At 37.1% G+C, this 27,938-nt stretch overlaps 1 protein-coding gene across 11 annotated transcripts in view; it reads right to left on the bottom strand.

Moving 5' to 3' along the window:
* The window catches only part of BTBD10 (BTB domain containing 10), a 71,115-nt gene that overhangs the window by 5,073 nt on the left and 38,104 nt on the right, over positions 1 to 27,938 (bottom strand). For 7 of the 11 annotated variants that reach the window (XM_051851698.2, XM_002708820.5, XM_008266392.4 and 4 more), the window contains 6 exons: positions 17,701 to 17,897; positions 14,832 to 15,117; positions 11,994 to 12,096; positions 10,072 to 10,192; positions 5,117 to 5,314; positions 2,632 to 2,742 (listed from right to left, as the gene is read on the bottom strand). In XM_051851698.2, coding sequence (XP_051707658.1) covers positions 2,632 to 2,742; positions 5,117 to 5,314; positions 10,072 to 10,192; positions 11,994 to 12,096; positions 14,832 to 15,117; positions 17,701 to 17,854 — 973 coding nt within the window. In that variant the 5' untranslated portion in view covers positions 17,855 to 17,897. Of the gene's footprint in view, positions 1 to 2,631; positions 3,517 to 3,940; positions 4,074 to 5,116; positions 5,315 to 10,071; positions 10,193 to 11,993; positions 12,097 to 14,831; positions 15,118 to 17,700; positions 17,898 to 27,938 lie in introns of those variants that run through there. The other 4 variants (XM_070073189.1, XM_051851694.2, XR_011388373.1 and 1 more) reach the window with 3 other exon arrangements.

Here is a 27,938-nt window from a genome sequence, read left to right as displayed (position 1 = left end):
ATTTGAGTCTCAATAGTTTTGAAATATTAACTGAATATGCCTTAAAAGACGCAGCATACAAACTTACCTGCCTGTCTACTAGAAGCTTAGGTAAATTGGTCTTGACTGTGGCAGGGCAATATATAACCAGACTTGTCTACTGTTCCTTCAATAACTGCTTCTAGATTCTGAACCATTCTTTTCTTTTCCTAGCTAATATGTAGACACTGAGCCACAGTCTTCCATCAAATCTAACCTTTTCCTTTTAAAAACTGTAAAATAGAATCCTAAATCCTGGTAGAAGCTATCTCGTTACTGATACTTCAATCAACAGAGAAGACTTAAATTAAGCTTCTAAATATAACTTATAGTTTCTAGTAATTAGAGAAGAGAGGAGAAAACTGAAGGACATCACCGAGAAGTAGGATACATCCAGAAGCAGGGCCTTCTACAGGAGAACTGGCCCAGACTCTGCAACACTGACGGGCACAAATCAGACTGTTCCAGATTAGGCAATCTGATAAAACAAGCATTTAGTTGCACTACTTCCCACCCAGCTCCCTGCTCATATGCCTGGGAAAGCAGTGAAAGATGGCCCAAGTCATTGGGCCTCTGCTACCCATGTGGAAGACCTGGATGAAGCTCCTGCCTTTGGCGTGGCTCAGCCCTGGCCATTGTGGCCATTTGGGGAGTGAACCAATGGATGGAGGCTCTATCTCTCTAACTCTGCCTTGTAAATAAATAAATAAACCTTAATTAAAAAAGACATTTGGGGGAACCATTGGGAAGTTTTAATGAAGATTAATACTAAGAAATTTTCCTTAATTTTACTGGGTGAAATGATTTTTAAAGTAAGACAAATAGGTCCTTATGATTATATGAAAATTCATTTAATTGTTTAGCTCGATGCTTAAAGTAGTGCTAGCATTCCCTTATGACAGAGATAGAAGTCCTTTAGTAGATAACTTATAGGTAGCTTTTAGATAAACCTATTCACTATTTGAGAACCCTTCTATGCCAGTTACTAGGCCACATGTTAGGTATGTAATATGCTACCTGACTTCTCTCAAATTTATTCTGGGTAGCTGTGTCATCGAAGTTCCAAGAAGGATGAATAATAGTATCTATCTATCGAACACTCAAAATTAAGGTTGGAAGGAGGTGATTTCTAATATATCTCATTTCATTTTCACGACCATCCTCTAGAATATACAGAATATTCTTCAGACTATCCATGTAAAGAAACTGCTGCTCAGAAAGATTTATCTTAAGACACCTGGCCATGACATTCTCTACCATGATCTGCAGCACCCTCTATCTTCTGAATCTACTCTACTGCTCCTATCAACGTTCATGTATCTCTTCAAATCGCATCACTTGCCATACCGGTCTTATTTGTGCTTTCTGTACCTCAAATATACTAAGCTCATTCCTATCCCAATACCTCTGTAGGGCCTGTTTTCTTTGTCTAGAATCATCCTTGTCATCAGACCTCAGCTCAAATGTTTCCTCCTCAGAAAGGCCTTCCTTGTCTTTCCAATCTAAAGTGGCTTCAATTGCCTGCTCTCTAGTTCTGAGACCAAGTAGCTGAATCACTTTGTTTGCGAAGTGATGAACCAGAACACACACAGGTGAAGCTAAGGTGTCAGCAATTCCTCCATTTTTTAAGCCCAAAATCCTCCTTTGGCTGCAAACATCTTGTTTGTGGTCATTCTTCTCATATATTTCAATAGCCCACTACTGTGCTCTCCAGCAGGCCATCCAGGTCAGTAATCAACATTATTATCTTCATTATCACTCTCACAAACATTCACTGGGAACTTAATATGAACCAACTACTATTGTGTTTTTCTTCATATATTGACTCGTTCTATCCTCACAATAACCATATCAAAATACTTATTAATGCTACCATTTTAGATGAAGTAACTAAGGTACAGAGTTTAACTGCCTTGGCCAAGTTCATACAGTTATCAATTCATAGGATTTGAACATAAGCAATCTGGCTATAGAGCCTTTCACTTTATAATATGCCATGTTTTATATGGAAAAAAAGGTATTTTGTTTTGAATAGGGGTATTTTAAAAACAAATATCCAACAAAGCATATGGAAAATTCGTTTATAACATAAAGTAGCTATCTGAAGAGTGTGTGCACTTAGATAAGATGAAAGAAGTTTGGCAATTTTCACTTAACTCAAACATACTAACTATTATCATATGTTAAGATTCTTGATTAGTATATGCTACTAGTCCTGCCTCTATGGGAATTTTTGGAAAAGTATTTTTTAATTACATTTGGCTTCCATGATCATCATTAGGCAAAGAGCACTGCCAAATTTATGGGAACGTACACACATGCATACCCACATAAACTACATGAACTTTGTCAAAATGAATTAGGGTAAGTTGCAGCAGAAAAGACTAATTTATTTCCCATATCACTATGAAAACTCATAGAATAAGTAATTTCTAACGGTATCTATCTTCTCAGATAAATGTAGTTGATTTCTGTCACTTATGTCTTCTGCATAAATATTCAATCACCTGTCAGATTTTTCTCAAAGTATTCAACTATATTCTGAATAGGATCCAATTGTTTAACCTTGTTTTTTCAAATGAAAATTAATAGACAATAACAAAAATACCTTACCTTCTATTCCCAATCTAATCTTCTTAAGACCCCTCTCCTTCAACACTGATTTGGCCACATCTCTGTTTTCAATATACTTGAAAAATCTATATAATTTTGTGCTATAAATAACTGGGGAAAAAGAGACAAAAGTGTTTTCATTTTAATATCAAAGTACTTATTGAGAGGAACTTAAGTTTAAGTTGATTATCAAAGGGACCTGATAGCCCTAAAAGCCCAAATAATGGATGCAGTAATGCCAAAGGGTAACTAGCCAACATGACAGGACAATATTCAGTGCAGTTAATTTAAAAGCAAATGTCTACTGAAGTGGAAACAAGAAAAGCTTTGATAACCAATTGGGTAACCCAATCCATAGGAAGAATCTCCTTTTGAAAGATATGTCACACACACGCTTACTGCAATGGGATCTGTCTGAAGTTTCAAATAAGAAAACAAAAAAAAAGAAAAACAAAAAACCAATATTACATCATTATTGAGCAGGCAAAGTAAAGGACTTCACTAAGATGCCTGTAAGGCCTACTCTGGACAGGGGGAAAAAACTGCCTTTTCAAAGAATACAAAACAGATACATTTTTATAGTTCATGGATTGAGCGCTATTAATAAATCCCCCAAAGCCAAAGACCCACCCACACACTGTTTTCCATTCAGGCGAACAGCCCCATTTAATAATGATGTTAAAAAAAAAAAAAAAAAAAAAAGGCAGATTCGAGCATGTTCTGCCTAGGTTAGTCCGTTTAGAGCAAACTGGCTTTGTAAAGGACAGACATTCCACTGACAACATGTTGAGTCTTCCAAATGTGCTGGGAACTTCGGGGAGTTAGACTGATGGACCTTCCTCGCCTTCTCTCTTTCAGGTGAAGTTATCTCCCTTAAAAGGTGAACTGCAAAGGTTTTTTTGAAAAAAGAAAAACATACTCATAAACCAACCAAATATGCTGGTTCATGAGCCAATGAAAGGAAAATACATATACAAATTCTATTCATGGAGTAAATCTGTGATTACCAAATCTTTTAAGATTACTGATATTTTAAGACGAAGTTTTTTTTTTTGACATTTCAGAAAGAATAGTGTCACAGAGTTACATTTTAGAAAAACTAGGCTGACAAGGCTATCTCTAGCTCCTCAAACAAATCTTCCTTAGGTTGGACCACCCTGGCACAAAATGAAACATAGACAAATTAAATATCATTTTTAAGTTCTTTTAAGCTTTTAAAAACCATACATATAAGAATACAAAATAAAAAAAGTTGAAATGTAAAGTTCGGCAATAGAAAAAAAAAAGAGCCAGATCCATTATAATTCCTTTATCACTACGATGTCATTTCTGTATCCTACCTTTGTCTCTATTCTCTTGGAGGGAAACCTTTTAAAAATTAAAGTATAAATTATAAGCTTGTTTATCCCTTTTTCATAATAAAACCACTGCCAGCAAGGAGCCTAAGGATGAGCAAACAGCAACAGAAATGCCTGTTACTAAAACTATCCACAAAAGAATCACAACACTAATTTAAGTACCTCATGCAAAGGAAATATCTCAGTATAAACTCTGAAAAATGCTACCATACCTTAATATTAATAATTAATTACCTTAATATTAATCTTTTGAAAATATTTTTTCAAAGTCAGAAAGAATACTATTTGTGGTTGGCTCTATTTTATTCAATTTTTGAATAGGATATAAAAAATGAAAAAAATCAGACATTAAAGATTTTTGGTACTTTCTATATTACTGTATTTTTTACTTAAACTCTAATCCTTCCTAAACCAACAGACTGGAACACAAAACAGGAAGTTAGCTATTTTACTCAGTCCCTTGAGCCATTCTTTCAACTCTTCTTCTCCATCTATGAAACTGGCCAAGAATACTAATATTGGGTTTATCAAGCAAAAATGTAAGATAGATTTTTTAACAAATAAGTTAAAAGAATAATCACAAAAGTGTGGAAGTGGATTAAGAAAAATATTAGACATTGCTGCTCAAGAAATGCTGGGTTTTTTTCCCAGAAATATCTAAAAGAACTATAGTTCCACAAAACTTTCTGAAAGACCATTGTGTCTTCCTGGAACACATACAGTATTATGAAAGAACATCTTAGAGTTATCCCACACTGACAGTCGACAAAGAGAAAACCACCTCTGCGTGTGGAAGGGTGGGCACATTTTTTTCTGTACAGGGACAGACAAGAAATACTTTGGGCTTTGAGAGCCATGCAGTCTCTGTTGCAACTACTCAACTCTGCCATAATAGCAGGAAAGCAGCCATTGGCAATACATCAAATTTATAAACACAAGAGGTAGGCTAGATGTGACCCTAAAGCCGTAGTTTGCTGCTCCCTAGTGCATGGAAAGAGTTCAGTGTGTGTGTGTGTGTGTGTGTGTGTGTGTGTGTGTTTTATAAACAAACCCTATCCTTTGATTAATATGATAAAAGATGAACAATCTGATGATTCTGGAGAGAAGAAACATGCCACAATACTCACTTTGTGAATATTCTTCTCCCATCTGTGGTGGATACTCTTCATCCCAATCAACCACATCATCATCTGTAAGCACCACTATGTGGCATTCTCTTTCACCACTCTGGGCACTAGCTACCATAAGAGGGAGGATCATTTCTTCCAGATAAAATTCAAATTGTCTCCGAGCACCATCATTTGATAACTCATGCATTAGGGCACCTGAAATGAAACCCACAAAAATATCTCGATTTTTTTGGATGATTGATAAGAAAAACACAACACCACATTAGTTCAGCATCTATTTTGGGACCCTACAAACAATATAATGGTTATTATTTAGTCACCAAAACTAAAACGAGTTCTTAAAGAATTGTAGAATATGACAGCAATAAAGGACAATTTAAAGACAACCAACACAAGCCCCCTTAATTCATACATCATGAAGTCATTTGCTCAAGGTTACAAAACTAATTTGCAAAATCAAAATTAATACCTCATTTCCACCCAGGGTACTTTTCATTATGTTATCTTCCATCAGAACATGGAATTATGTCTTAAAGTATATCTTAAATATACATTTCAGATTAGCCATATAACTAAAATAGTTTCCCATATTCCACTCCTACATTCTCCCTCTCAGAAAGCTATTCACAAACAGTACTAATATTTCAGTGTAGCAAGAGAGTTGAGAGGAGAAGGATCAACAGGAATAACGCAGGCAAAAGGCCAAGCAAAATATAACATGATTAGGAATTCTATAGCAGACTTGAACATGGAAGTGAGAAAGGTGACTGATTTCTCTCGTTAAGTGAATGTCAACTTCCTAAGTACACAGTCACAAACTCACCTGAACTGACCTAATCTTATTTTCTTTTATTCTTATTTCTTAGCAATGTCCTATCTCCTACCTAAGAGTCCACTATCTTAGGTGTAACTACTACCGCATCACCCTGGAAGCAGATAAAGCAATTCTGTGGGCGAGTGAGGAAGGGGACAGGGGAAAGGAGACAGAGAAAGAGACTGTGTGTGTGTGTATAGGAATTGGCAGTGGGTTAAAGAAGGGCACTAGATTTCAAATCCACAATCTTCTAAAGGAAAGCTTTTACCTTCAACATGTTATCTCTATAATTATATATAATAAATGATAACTAATGATTAATCTGATTATTAATTAGCCATGTCTCTCTCTCTGCCAGCTATTCCATTATTTTTTATAAAATCCCTTTACAGCCAAATTTATAGATGTTTCAACATAGTCTTTCCCCTCCTAACTTCTGGACCAATTCCAATGTGGCTTCTACTCTCACTACTCTATACAATTGCTCTCACAATGGTCTCCAAATGGCTTTTATATTGTTCTCCAAGTGGCTTTTATATTGTTAAAGGAAATAAACACCTTTGGTCCCAATCTTTTTTTCTTCAAAGACTTATTTATTGAAAGGCAGAATTACAGAAAATGAGGGATACACACACACACAGAGAGAGAGAGAGAAAGAGAGAGAGAAAAGCTAGGAGCTTCTTCCAAGTCTCCGACATGAGTGGCAGGGGCCAATATCTCAGGCAGTGGCTTAACCCGCTACGGCACACGGCGCACCCCTTTTAGTCCCAAGCTTACTTGACCTCTCAGTTGAATCTCTTAGACTATACTGTTCCCACTTTCTTGAAATATTCTCATCCCTAAAAATCTAATTTGTTTATTCCTGGTTTACTTTCTCCTCTCTGCTATTCTTCTCAATCACCTTTACCAACTCTTTTCCCTATTTAGTATTTAGTGCTCACTAAATACTGATATTTCTCAGGACAATTTCATATTCTTTTCCTCTAGCATTCTATGCTGACAATTCTCAAATTTATTTATCTTAATTCTGTCTTCTATATTTGAAATGTATTATAAGCAACTGACTTCTGGAAATATCCACCCAGATACTTCCTCACAGAGACCTCAAACTCAGATATTCAAAATAAAACTTACTTATGGCTCTTTCCCTGCAATGTTTTCAATGTTATCATCCACTCAGGTTCTCAGAATACGGTCAAACACATAATAGACACTTAAATTTATTTGCAGAATAAATGAACAAATCCTTGCTTTCTCCTTCACATCCTAATCCAAATCATTCCTCAAGTCCTTTTAAACATATCTTGCATTTAAGGTTTTCTTACTCTGGCAGATTACATATTTCAAAGTTGCCTGCAAACTCTCTCGTGCTATATGCTTTCTGCTTTGACATTTCCTCCTGAAAGGTAGGGCCTAATTTCCCTCCCCTTTAACGTAGGCTGGTCATACAGACTGGCCCATTACCATGAGAGCATGGCCACATCAGGAAGAAACTTACAGGTTCTGGTCTCTGGAATGCCTGCTCTCCAAATGCTCCCTTCCAAATGCTCCCTCCCTAAACAGCCTCTAGGATTTGAGAAGCCCAAGTCACAATGAAAGGTCACATGTAGGTATTCTGACTGGCATTTCTGGCTGAGCCTAGCCTCTGAGTTATCCCAGCCCACATACAAGGCATGTGAGTGAAGAAGTCTTCATTTAGCCTTTAGCATCACCCCAGCCCTTCAATTCTTCCTTGATGAGGCCTCAGACAGTGTGAAGCAGCCATAATCCACTTCTGCTGTGCCTTGTTCAAATAACTGATTCACAGAATCAACGAGAATAAAATGGTTGTACTTCATGGTACTAAGTTTAGAATGGTTTATTATATTGCAAAAGTTAACCAGACACATTCTGTTCTGAACTCTCATCCAAACTATAACAAAAGCATTTTAATTATATTCTCCCAACATTGCTTTTGCTTCCTGTAATCCATCTTCCCCCACAGCAATCAAATCTAATTGTCTCTGCTAACTTAAACCATTCATGACTTGTACTACTTAGAATAAAAGTCCCAAATCCTCAACATGATCCATACAGTCTATAATACAAAAAAGGTTATAAATCAGTGTGTACAATAATTTAAGGAAATATTTTCGTTAAATAAGGCTCCTACATTTCTGATCTCCATGAAGTTCCCTCAACTACAATTAATGACAATCTTACACTTTCAGTTAAAGCCTTCTTCTCTCTTTCCCACCCCACATTGAAGCAACAAGCAAATGGTGACAATTCTAGTAGCCAATATATCCAGAATCTGACTTTCTCACAACTTCCATCCTGATCCAAGCCACTACTACCTCTTACCTGGAGTTTCACAATTACATCTTCACTTCTACCTCAATTCTCCTTTTGGTTCATTTTTTTCAAAAGATTTATTCATTTATTTGAAAGAGTTACAGAGAAGGAGAGGCAGAGAGAGAGAGGCAGAGAGAGAGAGAGAGAGATCTTCCATCTGCTGGTTCACTCCCCAAATGGCCACAATGGCCAGAGCTGCACCAATCCAAAGCCAAGAGCCAGGAGCTTCTTTCATGTGGGTGCAGGGGCCCAAGCACTTGGACCATCTTCCATTGCTTTCTCAGGTGCATTATCAGGGAGCTGGATCAGAAGTGGAGCAGTTGGGACTTGAACCGGCACCCATATGTGATGCCAACACCAAAGGCAGCAGCTTTACCCACTATGCCCCCTTGGTTCATTCTTAAACAGTCAAGAGTGATTCTTTTACACCCTAAGTCAGAACAGGACTACAACAATAAGCAACTCTACACTTAATAGTGTAAAAATAGTATCCCCATGAAATGGCATAAGGTGGCAGCCTTACAGATCAATTCACTTATTTGTTCAAAACTATTCAAATGACTTCTCAGAGTCAAAAGCCAAAAAATAGATGAACTAGTACTTTGTTGCTTCTCATCTCATCTCGAACAGTACTTAGTGTAGAATGGATAGTCATTACATATTTGTTCAGTTATGTTTCTTCCTCACCCTCTAGCCTTATTCTTCATCACTTACACTCTATCCTTCAGTTTTAGCCACACTGTTTCCTTCTTCAGTTCTTCATGCCATGTTCCTCCCCACTTGAGAGCGTCTGCAAACACTATCTTTGCATAGTTAGCTTTCCCTTCTCGTTGCTATTCCTTCAGTTTTACTATCACTAACATAGATAATTATTCATCATAGTCACTTTGAAATATACTGCTCACAACATCTAATTTCTCCACTGCATTTTTCACAACTTTATTTGTTGAGTGCTTGTCTTTCCCATTGGACACCATAAACTATGGAAAATGTCTAGTTCATCTCTATAAGGAACACATAAAAAGCTTGATAAGAACAGAGGAAAAAGAAATGACAAGTCAAATGGTAGACTAGAAATGCATGACTAGTACTCAGGAGTTAGCAAATACAGAAGTAGCAATCATAGTGTAAAGGTAATTTTGAAGCCACAGTGATGAAGGACAACACTGAGGTGTTCCTTAAGTGTAGATATGCAAAAAAGAGATAAAGGAAAGAGAAGGTAACAGTAGAGAACAAGATGTTTACAATTTTTAAGATTTAAAAAATATATATATTTGAAAGGCAGAGACGGAGGGAGGGAGAGAGACAGAGAGGGAGGGAGAGAGATCTTCTACCTGCTGGTTCACTATCTAAATGCCTGCAACAGCTAGGGCTGGGTTAGACTGAAGCCAGGAACCATATCTCAAATACTGTTTTTGAGAATTATTTGTTTCTTCCAGAGTGCTCAGGATATTACAAGATAGTTATCAAAAATAAATTTTTGGATGCTGTGATCTGAGTAATGAAACACTTGACCAAAATCAGGATCCTTAGCAAGGAGATAAAGACTGATAACAAATGATAAAGGAGCCAGTCAAGGGAGAAAGTCTAAGAGTTCATAAAAAAATAAATTATTAAAGTTGGAAAACTGCACAGAGATTATATCAAGAGCTCAGTGCACTTCCATAATAATTTTCATGGTACTAGAATGCTTTATAATTCAACTAAATATTTGAAGTCTAACTAGGTAAACTGCATAGTTCAGACTTTTCATTACAATATTCGTAATTCTATAAACCACTCACACATAAAACATAATACTTACTGAGATCTCTACATTTAATAGTACTATATTCAAAAGAGATACAAAGATAATCGCATGCTTCTCTCAGTTCAGGAATGGATATGCCATCAGGACAACGGATTATTCCTGTTTTATAGTAATCCTAAATGAATAAACAAATGTAAAAAACGCATAAAATATTTAAGTATAAGGTAGCCAAAACATTATTAAGGTTGAATTGGTAATACTTTCAAACATAGTGAAGCTTTGACATTTCAGAATTATGAAATTTTTAAGTTAGGTGGGATCTCTGTTCACCTAAGAACTTTTTCATTTTACCTATAATGATAATTCAGGCCCAAAAAGATTCACTGATTTAACCAGTCACACAATTTAACAGCAGATATAAGACTAGAATACAGGTCCTTCCTATTACCTTGTACATCTCATCTGTTACATCATACCACATTCATATATATCTTCATCTTACAAGTCATTTTTCTAACCATTTACCATAAATTTATAAATTTTTAACTAAGTTAACTGTTATTCTCCAAATTACTTAAATATTACCTAATGAATTTAACTTTTACAAAATTTAAGATTTTTAGTAAATAATTGCACAGTTGTATCCAAGTATTAAGAGATGTCAAATAAGATGCACCAATGGATATTCTTCTAAACAAAATCATTTCTTGTTTCCATATTACAAGCAGTCAATACTAATTATTTCCAAAATCTACTTAAAAAGTGGTTAGATTGACCCCAGAATTACAAATAAGTCACTCCACAGATGAGTTACAAAAATTGTCAACTCCAAAGAGGATCAAACATTAGTATGGGCAGCTGAAAATGTACTTCCCCCCAGAATTAAGACTTGTTTCAAGTTTCTCAGAAATTTAGAAGCACAGTAACCAGAAACACTGTTTCAAAGGTTACTGCATCAACAGAAGCAAATCAAGTTTTGGTAGTTGTCCAAGTACTAACCTGACCAAAAAAAAATTTTTTTAAAGATTTATTGATTTGAAAGCCAGAGTTACAAAGAGGTGGGGAGGGAGAGAAAGAGATTTTCCATCTGCTGGTTCACTCCCCAAATGGCTGCAATGGCTGGAACTGGGCCGATCTGAAGCCAGGAGCTTCATCTGGGTTTCCCACGTGGGTGCAGGGGCCCAATTACTTGGGCCATCTTCAGCTGCTTTCTCAGGTACATTAGCAGTGAGCTGAATCAGAAGTGGAGCAGCTGACACCAAAACCAGTGCCTATGGAGGGTGCCAGCACCACAGGCGGCTGCTTTACCCACTGTGCCACAGCTCTGGCCCCAGACCAAAAATTAACTACTTTTCCCCACCTATCTTCTATATCAGGATATGCTCCTTCTTTAATATCACCAAAACTATTTAAGGAAACTACATATCTTCAGAATGTGGCACACACAAAGTGCCACACCAGAAATCCAATCTTTATCACTAACTGCAAACTACATGTAGGGACAATGAAATACTACTTCAAATATTCCTTGAAACAAAGCGTTAAAAACTCAAAGTTTGAAATACAGATGACAACAAATACATTTTGGAGATGATTTTAAAATATAAACTTTCATACTGTTGGTTATAGGCAATAGAATATTAAAATTCAAATAATCACATTCATTCTCATGTAGCAAAAATGACTGACTTACCATATTTAACAGAATTAAGAAGGAAGGAGTAATATGACTCCAGAAATATTACTACTAAGTATCTGAAAGAGATGAATTTTCCTATCATTTTTTCTCAAGGTCATAAAATTTGCTTATATCATTTCTTTATGTACTAAAATAAAAATGAATTAAATGGTATTAAAAGGAAAATAATATCTTACATACCTCCAAAGAGATATTTAAGTAGAACTTTGCTTCTAATTCAAGAACCTACCAAGCAGGGGGTCTTACAACTAAATGAATATATGCAAAAATTACTCACCAGGATAGCTCGAAACACAGTGGAACCAATTCCCTCTGCTACCTCATACTCTCCCTTCTCATTGGGACGTGTAAAATTATGTTCTCGGCCAGATCCAAACATCCTATGATAACAAAAAATTAAGAAATACATCAATAAAATACTTCCTTCAAAAGGTAAAATCAATTTCCTGCACAAAATAAAAAGGAATTATAATTTAAGCACTAAAAGTTATGTTAAATTGAGAATTTTTATCAAATTTTTTCTGGCAAACATTATAAATGAAGGAGTATAAAAATTTCTTTTTTTTTTTTTTGGACAGGCAGAGTGGACAGTGAGAGAGAGAGACAGAGAGAAAGGTCTTCCTTTGCCGTTGGTTCACCCTCCAATGGCCGCCGCAGCCGGCGCGCTGCGGCCAGCGCACCGCGCTGATCCGATGGCAGGAGCCAGGAGCCAGGTGCTTTTCCTGGTCTCCCATGGGGTGCAGGGCCCAAGCACCTGGGCCATCCTCCACTGCACTCCCTGGCCACAGCAGAGGGCTGGCCTGGAAGAGGGGCAACTGGGACAGAATCCGGCGCCCCGACCGGGACTAGAACCCGGTGTGCCGGCGCCGCTAGGCGGAGGATTAGCCTAGTGAGCCGCGGCGCCGGCCCTAAAAATTTCTTTTGATAGGAAGGAACAGTCATACAGATTCCCTGAAACAATAATAAAATCCAACTCAGAAAACAAACACCTTCTTGGCCGGCACCGCGGCTCACTAGGCTAATCCTCCGCCTAGCAGCGCCGGCACACCAGGTTCTAGTCCCGGTTGGGGCACCGGATTCTGTCCCGGTTGCCCCTCTTCCAGGCCAGCTCTCTGCTGTGGCCCGGGAGTGCAGTGGAGGATGGCCCAGGTGCTTGGGCCCTGCACCCCATGGGAGACAAGGAAAAGCACCTGGCTCCTGGCTCCTGCCATCGGATCAGCGCGGTGTGCCGGCCGCAGCGGCCATTGGAGGGTGAACCAATGGCAAAGGAAGACCTTTCTCTCTCTCTCTCTCTCTCACTGTCCACTCTGCCTGTCAAAAAAAAAAAAAAAAAAAAAAAAAAAAAAAAAAAAACCTTCTTGAAATTAAAAAAAAAAACTAGAGTGATTTTTTTTTAAAGATTTATTTTATTTTATTTATTTGAAAGACAAGAGTTACAGAGAGAGGTAGAGACATCTCAGATTTTAATTCTAGAACTGAAAAATAAGCAATCAAATGCTTGAATAGACTAGTATGGAGAAGTAGAGAATCAAAAATTTAGTAGAAAGCTCTGAATTTTTATATAAGAAAAACACAAATGATTTATATTTCAAATCATGTTGTTGGCCCTTTAACAGTATTTGGAAAGGAGGCCTTTATGGCCCTTTGGAAAGAAATGCTGCAGGCAGTACTCTCAATAAAACTTAAAACATCATGATTAAAGAAAGTTGAACTTCAGAATTTGATAACAGCACTATTCTCAAAGTAAATGCAAACTGGTCTAAGAATTCTGCTCAAGTTTCCTAATTTAAATGTTTTCCTCTTTTGTTGAAACACAGAGACCTAGGAAGAACAAAGCTTTTTTATTTCAAAGCTTCCAAAAGAATGTCATCTGCTTTTTATAGTTCCCATGAATATTAATTTTCATTCCCAAAGATATGAGTTAGTCAACTGACATGAAAAGAGGGCTTCACTGATTAAAGAAAAAAGAAAAAGAGTCTTTCAAGAATCAAATGTCATGCAATTTTCTCAAATACCTGAAATTTTTACAAATGGGAAAATATTCTTTACAGATCAGTATGAATACTTAAACTAAAAATACTTAAACTAAAATATTCTTTACAGATCAATATGAATACTTAAAAAACTAAAAATCTTAAAATATAGCCTAACAGCTGAAGCAAACTGTCAAACACCCACATTTCTTATTGTGTATTTCTTTAAACTTTACATCAAAATATGAAGTATTAGCATTGTCACTCTTTTCCTAATAGCTACCAACAATAATCTCCTAAAATACTGAAAATGTATAAAAGCCTGTTTACAGTTCAAGTATTTCTTTTCCTGGCTATAAAGGCTAGTGTCAATATTAAAACATTTAGCAACTCAAAATGTATATAGTGTTAGAATACTCCAGCATTTATTCTGTATCTTGATACACTAATTCTCTCCCTCACACACACACACAAGCACAAAATATAGAAAAATATAAATTTTCACTGTACATAAGCTTCTATTTACTTGTACCTTCATTTTATAGGAGTGTGAAAAAGATATAAATTTTTATAACTAAAAGGTATTTGATCTTAATTTTAGACATACTATCAAATTTATGTTGTCTATGATTTCCTTCATTTTACTAAGTGTACTTGTTAACGGCATTCCTTTTTGCTTTTGTTTTTTTTTAAATATCTACATCAAACTGGTAACTGATGCTGACTTTATAGCTAACGAACTGTTTTCTTTTTTTCTTAAATAATGCTAACACTTCTTTATTTGGTGTTTGGACTTGGAAATACAAGTGCAGGAAATGTATCACTGCTAAATTTACATGGTTAGATTCAATATTTGGTCTTAATATATAAAGATCTTTTAGTATCCTGACTTCAATAACTATTTATTACTCCTCCTGGAATTGCAAAGAATATTAGAAATAAAACCAAACTCGAGCTTTCACTTTACCATGTTCTCGCCATATTAACTTGGACAAGTGATTTAACCTCCAAAACTCAAGTTTTTATCTGTAAAACAGAAATGCTATATTCCAACAGAGAATTACTATGAAAGTTAAGTGAAAATGATGACTGTGAAAGAGCTTTACAATTAATGGTATAAAAAAGAAGAACATAATACAAACCTGCCTAACATTGTATTTGGCTGCGCAGTAAAAATGGATGGGTCTACAACAAATCTAGTGTTATCCACTATTAGCGTTACTCGTTCTGATGTTCTTACACTCCGTGCTCCTTCTTTTGCATTTTCATATACAAAAACCATCTCTCCAGATGTCTTACAGCTACCATCTGAACTTGACTGACTACTGTTTCTGCTGCCATTCCCAGTACTACTGATGGAACCATTGGGCGATGCCTTTTGAGGACGAGGACTGCTTGGACGAGAGGAACTGTGATCTTTTTCTCGTTCTGAAATAAAGATGTTAAAGTTATGCAAATTTTTAAAAAATATTCAATCCCTGATATATCTTTTAAATTTACAGAAGCTGTTTAAAATCACTATTTCTGTTTTGATTTCAGATAATATTATCACAGAATGCCATAAACATTAATTTATTTTCCAGTATTAAAACTCAAGACATCAAAACGTTTTTACATCTTTATTTGTAGATTTTTTTTTTAAAAAAAGCATAGCTGACTAGGGACTGGGACTAAGATAAAAAAATTAAAGCAAATGTTATACTCCACTAAAAAATATATAGAAACCCAAGGGATCAAGTATTATAAGTCCAATAAGCTTAATTTAAGTTAGTAACAGATTACTAAGAATACCAATTTAAACTGTTTTAATTACTGAAGTGGGTAATTTTATTCTGAAAACACAAACTTTGGAGTCTTACTATGTTAATAAAGGCATTCTAAAACCAGCAATTTATCACATTCACAAAAGAAAGGTCCAAAAAAAAAGAAAAAAATTTCACTAATGGCCGGTGCTACGGCTCACTTGGCTAATCCTCTGCCTGCGGCACTGGCACCCCAGGTTCTAGTCCCGGTTGGGGCGCTGGATTCTGTCCCGGTTGCTCCTCTTCCAGTCCAGCTCACTGCTGTGGCCCAGGAGTGCAGTGGAGGATGGCCCAGGTCCTTGGGCCCTGCACCCACTTGGGATACCAGGAGGAAGCACCTAGCTCCTGGCTTCGGATCAGCACAGCGTGCCAGCCACAACATGCCAGCCATAGCAGCCACTTGGGGGATGAACCAACAGAAAAAGGAAGACCTTTATCTCTGTCTCTCTCTCTCTCACTGTAACTCTGCCTGTCAAAAAAAAATTTTTTTTTTTCACTAAGGACCAGAAAAAACTATTTTGCCCACCAAATAAAGTGCTCTAACAGCTGATGATCTACTGCTTTTTCATTCTCATTTTTGTTATATAAAGCACTGCTACAAATTTTAAATGATCTATAATTACTGTCTATGTCTTTTACAGATTAAAATACAATTTTTGTTCACATATTCCAATATTCTATCAAAAGAAAATAAAGACTAAGATTTTATGCTAAGTTTCATTTAGAAGCTGGAACACAAAACTTTAAAGGTGACCTAAAAATGTACCTCCATCTCATCAGTTTCATCAGCTTTTGCCAAATTCCTCCATGACTCAGGCTACTCGGAACACTCTGTACAGCATTACTGATTATATAATTAGGTTTTGCTATATCTCCAGAGATACTCTGACACTCCCCCCCCCCTTCTTTTTGCCTGTTTGCACAATGATAGTAGACTTCCAAAAGCAAAATTTGCTAAAAGTAATAACATAGTTTATTATATCCTGCAATTCTACTGCCAGACACTAAACTAACAAACTGTTAACTCTTATTTATACTTATTTAATATCTGGTTTATAAATACTAGTCTGTTTTCAAGGATCTACTTAAATATTGACAATTTCTCTGCATTACTAATAGACACTAATATAAATGAATTTGATTTACAAGAGACTATAAGAACCTCTTCCTAGGGTAAACTGAAGTATTTAATTTGCCCCCTCCCCAGGAGAAAATGAAAATCAGCAAGCTCACATTCCTTCAGCACCTCTGTTTCAGACTAGTGCTTGACAGTCACACAATGTATTCACCTGGAGTAATAACGTTCATTTATAGTAATAAGTAGGAAGAAGGGGAAATACTTGAGTTAGCTGCTAAAAAAAAAATTACACACCTCCTCATTCATCTTCTATTTTTATTAAATTTGAAATATTCTTAAAAACCAAATTCAATAACTCTATAATGGTTATTCCAATTTTTACTTTCTTTATAAGAGATTTTTATTAACAATTTACTACAAATTATTTTAAAATAAAATATTGCAATATACACCTTTTTTTTATAAAGTCTTTTTTTTTATTTTATTTATTTTATTTTTTGACAGGCAGAGTGGACAGTGAGAGAGAGAGACAGAGAGAAAGGTCTTCCTTTTGCCGTTGGTTCACCCTCCAATGGCCGCCGCGGCCAGCGCGCTGCGGCTGGCGCACCGCGCTGATCCGATGGCAGGAGCCAGGAGCCAGGTGCTTTTCCTGGTCTCCCATGGGGTGCAGGGCCCAAGCACCTGGGCCATCCTCCACTGCACTCCCTGGCCACAGCAGAGAGCTGGCCTGGAAGAGGGGCAACCGGGACAGAATCCGGCGCCCCAACCGGGACTAGAACCCGGTGTGCCGGCGCCGCTAGGCGGAGGATTAGCCTAGTGAGCCGCGGCGCCAGCTGCAATATACACCTTTAAAGATAAAAATTAACTTGAGAAATCCATAGGCCAGTTTGAAATGCATTTTAGTTACTTCATTTATATTATTGCCCTAGACTTTAAAAAAAGTTCACCTTTAAGTTACATTTAATAAGATGTTTTTTCACAACAAGAACCAAACTCTGCTAAAACAGAAACAACCTAATAGAAAGTAATTTTACTCTGAAGTATTAGGCACATTTCAGTGTCACTACCACTTTAAAAAGGTAAACCCATAGCTCTTAAGAACCACTGAGCAGACTAGATGATTTTACATACCAACATGGTGCTGTCGTGTTGGAGAAGTAACATTTCTAATACAAGGAGTAAGCTGAGACTCTGTTCTTTCATGTGATGAATCTCGCGATCTGTCACTTGACCTTCGTCTATCTCTTGATCGCTCATGCCCCCCACTAGCACCATGTAGACTCATTTTGGTGTGGTCCACTCCTCCTTTAGCAACACGCGAAGGGGTACTGGTAAGTTAGAAAAAAATTCACAATTAAAATAGAAAGATCAGATCACAAAATCGTTTTAAAGAAAGACACGATTAACAGAAGGTATCATAACATTTTTAAGTAAAAAAATAAAATGCTACTTTCCAGTTCTGAAATATAACATACCTCAAACTTTTAGGTTTCATGAATCCTGGAATAATGGGTTTGTAGAGATCACATAATAGAACTCATTTTTTAAGATGAGGAAACTAAAACCCTAAAAGGTTAACTGACATTTGAGTTAGAAGTACAAGTATAAGTTAACAGTAGATCACTCAGATATTCCAAATATTACTCAGTATTCCTTTTGATTTCTTTGATTGTGGAGGAAAAAGAGGTGGGAAGCATATCAGCTTTTAGAACATTAAAAAACTAAAGTACAGGGCAAAGTAATTGGTCTCCCTGCTAAGTAAATTTATATGCCAACTTCAATCAACTCACTTTGAGAAGTCTTTTCAAAACACTGTTAATTTTTAAACAAAAATTTTGAAAAATATCTCTCTGAAAATTTTAACTGCACTGACTGCCTAGATAAAGTCAAGGGACTTTAAAACATCTTACAGAGTAAACAGGTCCACAAGAAGTAAAATATCTCTCTCTCTCTCTCTCTCTCTCTCTCTCTCTTTCTCTCTCTCTCTCTCTCTCTCACACACACACACACACACACAGAGAAAGTAAAATCATTGAGAATGTTAATTAAAATAGTCTAAATTCATTCACACAATTATTTACATGTACTATGTGTACAACATTGCTAAATGTCAATAGAAGAAGCTCCTTCATGAGCTTATGATCTAAGCATAGCAGTAATACATGAACATGTAGCAATTTTCAGGAGTTATCTCATCTTCCAAATATAAAGCTACTACATATATCCCAGTTATATAACTACTGAGTGAGTGAGAGATGCGTTAGGAACTCAGCACAAGATGACATTGCTATACATCAGAGTTAATACTAGTCCAAAAGGCCCTGACAAATAGACAAGATTTCAATAATCAGAATACATTGCAGGTTAGAAAATTGATGGTTATAAAAATGAGAGCACCAGACACAGGCAAATCAGAAATTTACCATGTTAGCATACATAATGGCTCATAGTTTAAAGTTACTTAATTTTTTTTTAAGAAACAGAAGGAACTTCATCAATTTAGGATTATAAATGCAATCAAATTGTCCTTTAATACTAAACTTGACATTTTGAATGTTATTTAATATTTTGGAAACTTGGCTTCCCATCTGTAAAATGTAGATTCTATTTACCTTTGAAGGTTAACATGAGGATTAAATAAAGTGTATTAAGTAAGTTAAAACGAGGATTAAATGTGAACTATAAGTAAACTGATCAGCTGCCACAATATAATCTACCCATTAAATGTCAGTTTAATTGTCACATCATATTTAGTGGAAATCCTCTATCATTTAAGCTTTTTGGTTCATCCTAGTGCCTCCTCCATAATATTATACTCTCACCTTTACCAAAATCATACTAGTTAATATTTCAAATTTTTTTTTTTTTGAGAAACAAGGAGAGATCTCCCATCTCCTGGTTTGCTCCCCAAACGCCCACAACAGCCAGGGCTGCGCCAGTACTAAGTTAGGAGTCAGGAATTTAACTCTGTTCTCCCATGCGGGTAGCAGGAAACCAAATATCTGAGCCAATACCTGTTATCTCCCCAAAGTGTACATTAGCAAGAAGCTGGAATATTGAGACTGGAACTGGGATTTAAACTCAGACACTACAATATGGGATGCAGGTTATCTCAAGCAGTGCTGTAACTGCTATGCCAAAGATCATCCCTAAAATTTAATTTTATTAGTGACTTAGAAAGTTTTAAATCCTTCAATGTCTCAGGGTCATCTCTTTTGTTGGTTTATTAGCTATAAGCCTTTTCATCATTTTAGTAGTTTTTTCATTATGAAAACCAATCAGCACCTTGCTATAACATGGAATACAAGAACTTTGTATTTACGCCAAAAGTCACTTCTGGAAAAATTTAAGAAAAAAAAAAAAAGCTATGAGCCTTTATCAGTCATTTGTCTCTCATAAACATACAGAGAAAAAATTCCACTCCCATCTACTTTCTGGCAAAAAAAAAAAAAAAAATTCACATGATTGTATCTTCGAAAGATAATCTTTCTTCATATAGAAGAAATCAAAAGATCCTAAAGCATTTATGTTTAAAAACCTCAGAGTAGGAACAATGGAATTACTGGTTCATTTTCTTAAGTAGGAAAAAGAAAAAGAACCCATATTAATAAAACAAGGATCATACACAGGAAAAAAATAATTTCAAATTATTCTGGTTGCTAAGTTGTAAACATTTTCAACTATATTTTCTAAATGTTTGTCTGCTAATTTAATGAATACGGAATAAACACAGCTACAACTAAAGCAAATGGAGAGTAAATGCTCAGTTTGAGCAAGAGCCAAGTAGACTGATTAATTGAAAAAGCATTTCCACTAGACACCTCAGTAGCTTAGACACTGCTAAGCATTCTGCTGAAATATTGGCTTCATTTCTAAACTGCTTATACTTTAAATGAATGCAAAAAGTGTCATAATATACTTCTACTTACTTTCTTTTCACTCCCAAATAGTTATGTGCCTGGGACCTGATCTCAAAATCAGATGTCAGAGAAGACTAATTATGTCCTACTCTGCTTAATTAAATAATTTTAGATCAGTGAAGCACTCTAAAGATAAAAATAATTAACATGTGCAAAAGAAAATGAGGATGCGCAGGTTTAAAAGGACAGTTCTGCTTTAGGGTACATTTAAAAGGATGTGAGAGACATGAATTGAGGACAGGTAAGGAGATGAAGAGTAAATCAACCCCAATACCTGCTTCCAGCCATGACAGAATAAGGACTGTATTTTACTTACTTTCCTAAAATAATTAAAAAAAAAAAAAGAATATGAAACAATTTTTTTTTTATTTTTATTTTTTACAGGCAGAGTGGACAGTGAGAGAGAGAGACAGAGAAAAAGGTCTTCCTTTTGCCGTTGGTTCACCCTCCAATGGCCGCCGCGGCCAGCGCACTGCGGCCGGCCGGCGCACCACGCTGATCCGATGGCAGGAGCCAGGTGCTTATCCTGCTTATCCATGGGGTGCAGGGCCCAAGGACTTGGGCCATCCTCCACTGCACTCCCTGGCCACAGCAGGGAGCTGGACTGGAAGAGGAGCAACAGGGGCAGAATCCAGCGCCCCGACCGGGACTAGAACCCGGTGTGCGGGTGCCGCAAGGCGGAGGATTAGCCTAGTGAGCCACGGCGCCAGCGAAACAATGGTTTTTCAAGACACAATACAGCAGTAAATGAAGAAGAGTAATCCCTCAAAGATGAAAAGCAAATGACATTAAGTCCAGTTGAGAATTTCCACGGTAAGAACAAAAACAGGAAACTCAGGGAAACCCAGTGGACTCTTAAATTAAAGATTCAGAGCTGAGATACTGGAATAGGTGGCCAGAGTCCTCAGAAGAGGACTAGAGAGGAGAAGTAGCACAGAGAGAGAACATTTGAGAGACAAGCAGTCTTCCTTGAGTATTCAACTAAATATCAGAAGTAAATACATACAAGGAAACTACAAGAGGGTAGGGAAAGAAACCACTCAAAGGATTCAAGGAAACAATGTCCAGCACACACACAGAGCCAGTAATAGAGTCTCTTTCCATAAATCACAGTGAAAAACCTCATAATGTATATGTAGGACATGGAAGAGAGAGCCAGGCAAGTCCTGATTCCAAAATAATAAATAATTAGACCCAGAGTCAACACTGCTTTAGTCACACCTAACCAATTTTAACTTGACCTGAAAGCATCAAATTGTTTCTGAATAACTGAATAAAAAACAAAGCTCAAGAATATTCGTAGGAATAAAACATATCAACTCTGACAAGGAAAAATTCATAATGTATGACATTCAATCAAAAATAACCAAGCACAGGAAAGTCACCTTGGTGAAATGGGTTAAAAGGTACCCCTTGGGAAATCTGTATTCCATAACAGAGTACTTGGGTTCAAGTCCTGACTCTCCTTCCAATCCAATCCATGTTAATGTGCCTAGGAGGCAGTGGATGATGGCCCAAGTTGGGATAAGAGAGATTGGGGGGAGGGGAGGGGACCTAGATGTAGTTCCTGGTTCCTGGCTGTGTTGGGACCCAGCCCTAGCTGTTGTGAGCATGTGGGAAGTAAACCAATGGATGGAAGATCTTTCTCTCTGATTCTACTTTCTCCCAGTCACTCTTTCAAATAAATAAATGAAACTTAAAAATGACCAAGTACTATGTAAAGAAGCAAGAACACGTAATTGATAAGGGGAAAAAATCAACTGAAATGAAGCCAGAACTGACATATATGTTAGAATTAGAAACAAAGGCATTTGGCTGGTGCTGTGGCATAGCGGGTAAAGCTGCTGCCTGCAGTGCCAGCAGCCCATATGGGCGCTGGTTCAAGACTAGGCTGCTCCACTTCCAATCCAGCTCTCTGCTATGGCCTGGGAAAGCAGTGGAAGATGGCCCAAGTCCTTGGGCCCCTGCACCTGCATGGAAAGACCTGGAGGAAGCTCCTGGCTCCTGGCTTCAGATCGGTGCAGCTCCGGCTGTTGCGGCCAATTGGTGAGTGAACAAGTGGATGGAAGACCTCCCCCCACCGCCCCCCCTTCTCTCTCTGCCTCTCCTTCTCTAACTCTTTCAAATAAATAAATCTTTATAAAAAAAAAAGGCATTAGAAAAGTCATCATAACCGTATTCCTCCAAAAAATTACACAGAGAAATAGAAGACAAAGATACAAATTAAATTTCCAGAAATAAAAATGAGACAAAAGGGGCCAGTGCTGTGGCTTAGTGACTAAAGCTGCCGCCTGAGGTGCCAGCAACCCATATGGGCACCGATTCGAGACCCGGCTACTCCACTTCCGATCCAGCTTTCTGGTGTGGTCTGGGAAGGCAGTGTAATAGCCCAGGTCCTTGGGCCCCTGAACCTGCATGGGAAGACCTGGAGGAAGCTCCTGGCTCCTAGCTCCGGATTAGTGCAGCTCTAGCTATTGTGGCCCATTGGGGAGTGAACCAGCAGATGGAAGACCTCTTTCTCTCTCTCTGCCTCTCCTCCTCTCTATGTGTAACTCTGACTTCCAAATGAATACATCTAAAAAAAAAAAAACCACACAACAACAACACTGAGTGGAATTAATGGGAGATTACATGTTACAGATTGATGAATTTGATAACAAATAAATATTTATTAAATATCTAAAATGAAATAGAGAAAATAGCTATTAAATAGCAGGAGTATACTGTGGGTCAACTTTAATTGGCCCAATACAGGTATAAATAGAGTCCTTACAGGAAGAGAAATAAATAGGAAGCAAAAAGAAATGTGTTCCTAAGATCAAACTCACAGATGGGATATGCACAAATTCTATAACTAAAACAAAATTTGCCAATAGGTTTGTTAGAAAAGACATCTTTCAAAAAAGAGAAATACAGACATTCTGACAAAAAAAAATTTACCATGAGCAGATCTGTACTACAAAAAGGAAGTCCTTTGAGCAGAAAATATAATGCCAAATGAAAATATGCATCTACACAAAGGAATGAAGAACCTTGGAAATAGTAACTGCAAGGACAAATATGATACTTTTCTCACTGTTTAAATCTCTTCAAAATATTAATAATTATACCATTATAATGTGAGGTTTATAACATACACGTATGACTACAATAGCTAAAATTTTTATTTATTTATTTGAAAGTCAGAGTTACACAGAGAAAGAAGGAGAGGCAGAGAAAGAGAGAGAGGTCTTCCATCTGCTGGTTCACTCCCTAATTGGCTGCAATGGCCAGAACTGCGCCAATCCGAGGCCAGGAGCCAGGAGCTTCCTCTGGGTCTTCCACATGGATGCAGGAGTCCAAGGACTTGGGCCATCCTCTACTGTTTCCCAGGCCATAGCACAGTGCTGGATTGGAAGTGGAGCAGCCAGGACTTGAACCAGTGCCCAAATGGGATGCCAGCACTGTAGGCGGTGGCTTTACCTGCTAAGCCACAGCACTGGCCCCATACTGTAAGGTTTTTATACACGAAAAGAAATGGTGTAACATCATTTGAAGGGAAACTGTGATAAATTAAAATACATACCATAAATGTTAAAGCAATCACTAATAGAAAGGATCTTCAAAACTTTCACAAATAATGCATACTATGAAAATAAGACATATGGATTTCACAATTTTTGAACCAAAATAAACTTATCTTTAATCCCATTTTCCATGAACTTTTTGAAGTTCCTCTTTTTAAGGACATAAGGAATTATAGCTAATATGCCAACAAAGGAGATAAAATGAAATCATTTTAAACAATACATTTAACCCAAAGGAGAACAAAGATAAAAAAGGAAGAGGGAGAAATAGAGAAGAAAAATTCATAGGACAAATAGAAAACACAAAGCAACATAACAGACTCTAAACATAAATATAAATGGTCTAAATCACTTAAATGTAAATGATCTAAGCCATAAAAGGGGGAGATTATCAAATTGGACACAAAAACTAAACCCAACTATTTGTTGCCATCTACATATGTTAAATATAAAGGTACTACGAGGTTCAATATAACAAGAAGAGGAAACATACAGTAGGCTATATTAGTCCAAAGAAAGAAAAAGTATAGGGAGACCAGGAGGAAGTATCCGGCTCCTGGCTTTGGATAGGCGCAGCGTGCCAGCCATAGAGGCCATTTGGGGGTGAACCAATGGAAGGAAGACCTTTCTCTCTGTCTCTCTGTCTAACTCTGTCCAAAAAAAAAAAAAATAATAGAGCTCAGAGCAAAGAATGTTATCAAAGTATTTCATAAGGATAAAGGGGCTGATTTATTAAGAGTATACAACAATCCAAGCCTCAAACAGAGCTTCAAAATATATGGAACAAAAATATATGGAACAAAAATAAAATTACAAGAACTAGACAACTCCACAATTATAGTCAGAGATTTCAAAAACATCATACTGTTTCACAGAAAATCAATTAGTAAGATTTGAATGACCCAATCAACTGATTTGACCTGACATTCAACAGAACACTTCACCCAACAAAGGCAGAAAACTTATTCAATCATATTCTGGGCAATAAAGCAAGTTTTAATAAACTTAAAAATTTTAATCATACAAAGCATTTGTTCTGACTACAATGTAATTAAATTAGAATTCAACAACAGAGCCATCTGGAAAATTCCCAAGTATTTGGAAATTAATAATTTTATCCAAATAAGTCATGGGCAAAGAAGAAATTAAATGGGAAATCAGTACATTTTGAACTGAGAGAAACTAAAAACAAAAAATTTCCCATCAACATTAAAATTTGTGGCATGGCATGACATTATACCAGTACCTAGCAAGTAAATTGTAACATTAAATTTCTACATTAGTTTAAAAAAAAAGTCTACGGAAATGACCTCACTTTGCACCTGAAGAAAATAAAGAACAAGTTAAACCAAAAAGCAGTGTAAGAAAATAACCAAGATCAAAGTAGAAATCAACATAATTAGAAAAAAAAAAAAAAAACAGGGAAAAAACAATGAAAACAAACCTGGTCCTTTTGAAATGAACTGATAAATTTCTAACCAGAATGGTTCAAAAAAAGAAGATATAGACTACTAACATCAGAAATAAGAGTTGATATCTTCAAAGCTATAGTTATTAAAATAGCAAAATATTGTAAGCAACTTTATGCAAACAAATTTCACAAGTTAAGAAGAACTGAACAAATTCAAATCTACCAAAGGCCACTCAAGAAGAAAGATAAGCTAAAGAGCTGGGTATTTATCAAAGAAAATGAATTTGTAATAAAAACATCCTCTACAAGAAAATTTCATGTGGCTTCACTAAAGAATTCCTCTAAGGCTTTAAGACAGAATAATATCAGCCCTAGCTTCCTGCTAATGGGCCTGGGAAAGCAGTAAAATATCCCATGGCACCCACACGGGAACTAGGTGAAGTTCCTGCTTTGGCCTGGCCTAGCCTTGACTATTGCAGCCATCTGGGGGGTGAACCAGCAGATGGAAAATCTCTTTCAGGGCCAGTGCTGTGATGTAGCAGTAAAGCCGTAGCCTCCAACGCAGGCATCCCATATGGGTGGTGGTTGTTGTCTTGGCTGCTCCACATTTGATCCAGGTATAGCTGGTAAAGCAGCTGCCTGGAATGCCAGCATCCCATATGGGCAGCCAGTTAGTGTCCTGGCTTCTCTGTTTCCCATCCAGCTACCACTAATGGCCTGGGGAATGCAGTAGTGGATTACCCAAGTGTTTGGGCCCCTGTTACACATGTGGAAGACCTAGATGAAGATCCTGGCTTTGGTTTGACTTAGTCCTGGCTATTGCTGCCATCTAGGGAATGAACCAATGGATGGAAGCTTGCTTGCTCTCGTTCTTTCTCTAACACTGCGTTTCAAATAAATAAATAAATTTTAAAAACAAAAACAAGGGGCCAGCACTGTGGCATAGTGGGTAAAGCCACCGCCTGCAGTGCTGGCGTCCCATATGGGCGCCGGTTCAAGTCCCAGCTGCTCCACTTCCGATCCCGCTCTCTGCTTAGCCTGGGAAGGCAGTTGAAGATGGCCCAAGTCCTTGGGCCCCTGTACCCAAGTTGGAGATCTGGAAGAAACTCCTGGCTCCTGGCTTCGGATAAGCACAGTTCCGGCTGTTGCGGCCAATTGGGGAGTGAACCAGTGGATGGAAGACTCTCTCTCTCTCTCTCTCTCTCTCTCTCTGCCTCTTCTCTGTGTAACTCTTTCAAATAAATTAAAAAAAAAAAACTAAAGATATCTACTCTTATCACTTCTTTTCAATCATGTACTTATGATTCCAGCTAGTGTGATATGGCAAAAAAAAAAAAAAAAAAAGACATTGAAAGAATTCAGACGGGTAAAGAAATAAAACCATCTTTATTTGTAGATAACATGATTATATATTGACTCCAGTACAAAAAAGTGATTTGAACTGCTGAGTTACTAAGTTAGTTTACCATGGGTGCAAAATACAAGATCATTATTTTAAAGTCAACTATTTCTATATATTAGAAATAATCTGAATTTGAAGACTTAAAAACAATACCATTTACAATAATATTGAAAAACTCAAATATTTTGATACATCAGAAGACTCAACAGTGTTAGGATGTCAGTTCTCCCAAAGTTGATGTATAGATCCAACATAATCACAATCAAAAATCAAGCCAGCTTCCTTTTCAAAAGTGACAAACTAAATCTAAAATTAATACGCAAATGCAAAGGGCTTTAAAGTGCCTACATAACTTTAAGGGGGGAAAATGGGGTTATAAGACTAACACATATGATTTTAAGACTTATTATGAAGCTGCAGTAATGAATACAGCATGCAAGTAGATCAGTGGGCCAGAATAGAAACTCTAGCAAGATCTATACACCTATACATGTACAGACAACTCATTTTCAACCAGAGTTCAGAAACAATTCAAGTAAGAAGAGTTTTTCCATGAAACAGTCCTATAATAAATGCATATACAATGGTTATTTCATTTCCAGCACTCTTAAAACACAAAAATCCTCTGATCAACAGCTCACATCATATACAAAAGTTAACTCAAAATGAATCACAGACATCTCAAATCTAAAACCATGAAACTTCTAGAAATAGAAGGCACAATTTCGAAAGGAATAAACTGATAATTGAATTTCATCAAAATTAGAAAGTTTTGGGGAGGGGCCAGCGCCGTGGCTCACTTGGTTAATCTTCCGCCTTCAGCACCGGCATCCCATATGGGCGCCGGGTTCTAGTCCCGGTTGCTCCTCTTCCAGTCCAGCTCTCTGCTGTGGCCCGGGAGGACAGTGGAGGATGGCCCAGGTGCTTGGGCCCCTGCACCCACATGGGAGACCGGGAGGAAGCACCTGGCTCCTGGCTTTGGATTGGCTGCAGCGCTGGCCGTGGCGGCCATTTGGGGAGTGAACCAACGGAAGGAAAACCTTTCTCTCTGGCTCTCTCTCTCTCTCTCC

The sequence above is a fragment of the Oryctolagus cuniculus genome, chromosome 1 (assembly GCF_964237555.1).
Source record: "Oryctolagus cuniculus chromosome 1, mOryCun1.1, whole genome shotgun sequence".
In the NCBI taxonomy this organism is placed as follows: Eukaryota; Metazoa; Chordata; class Mammalia; order Lagomorpha; family Leporidae; genus Oryctolagus; species Oryctolagus cuniculus.
The sequence above is the reverse complement of the archived record's forward strand: the minus strand, read 5'-3'. Positions and strand labels throughout refer to the sequence as shown.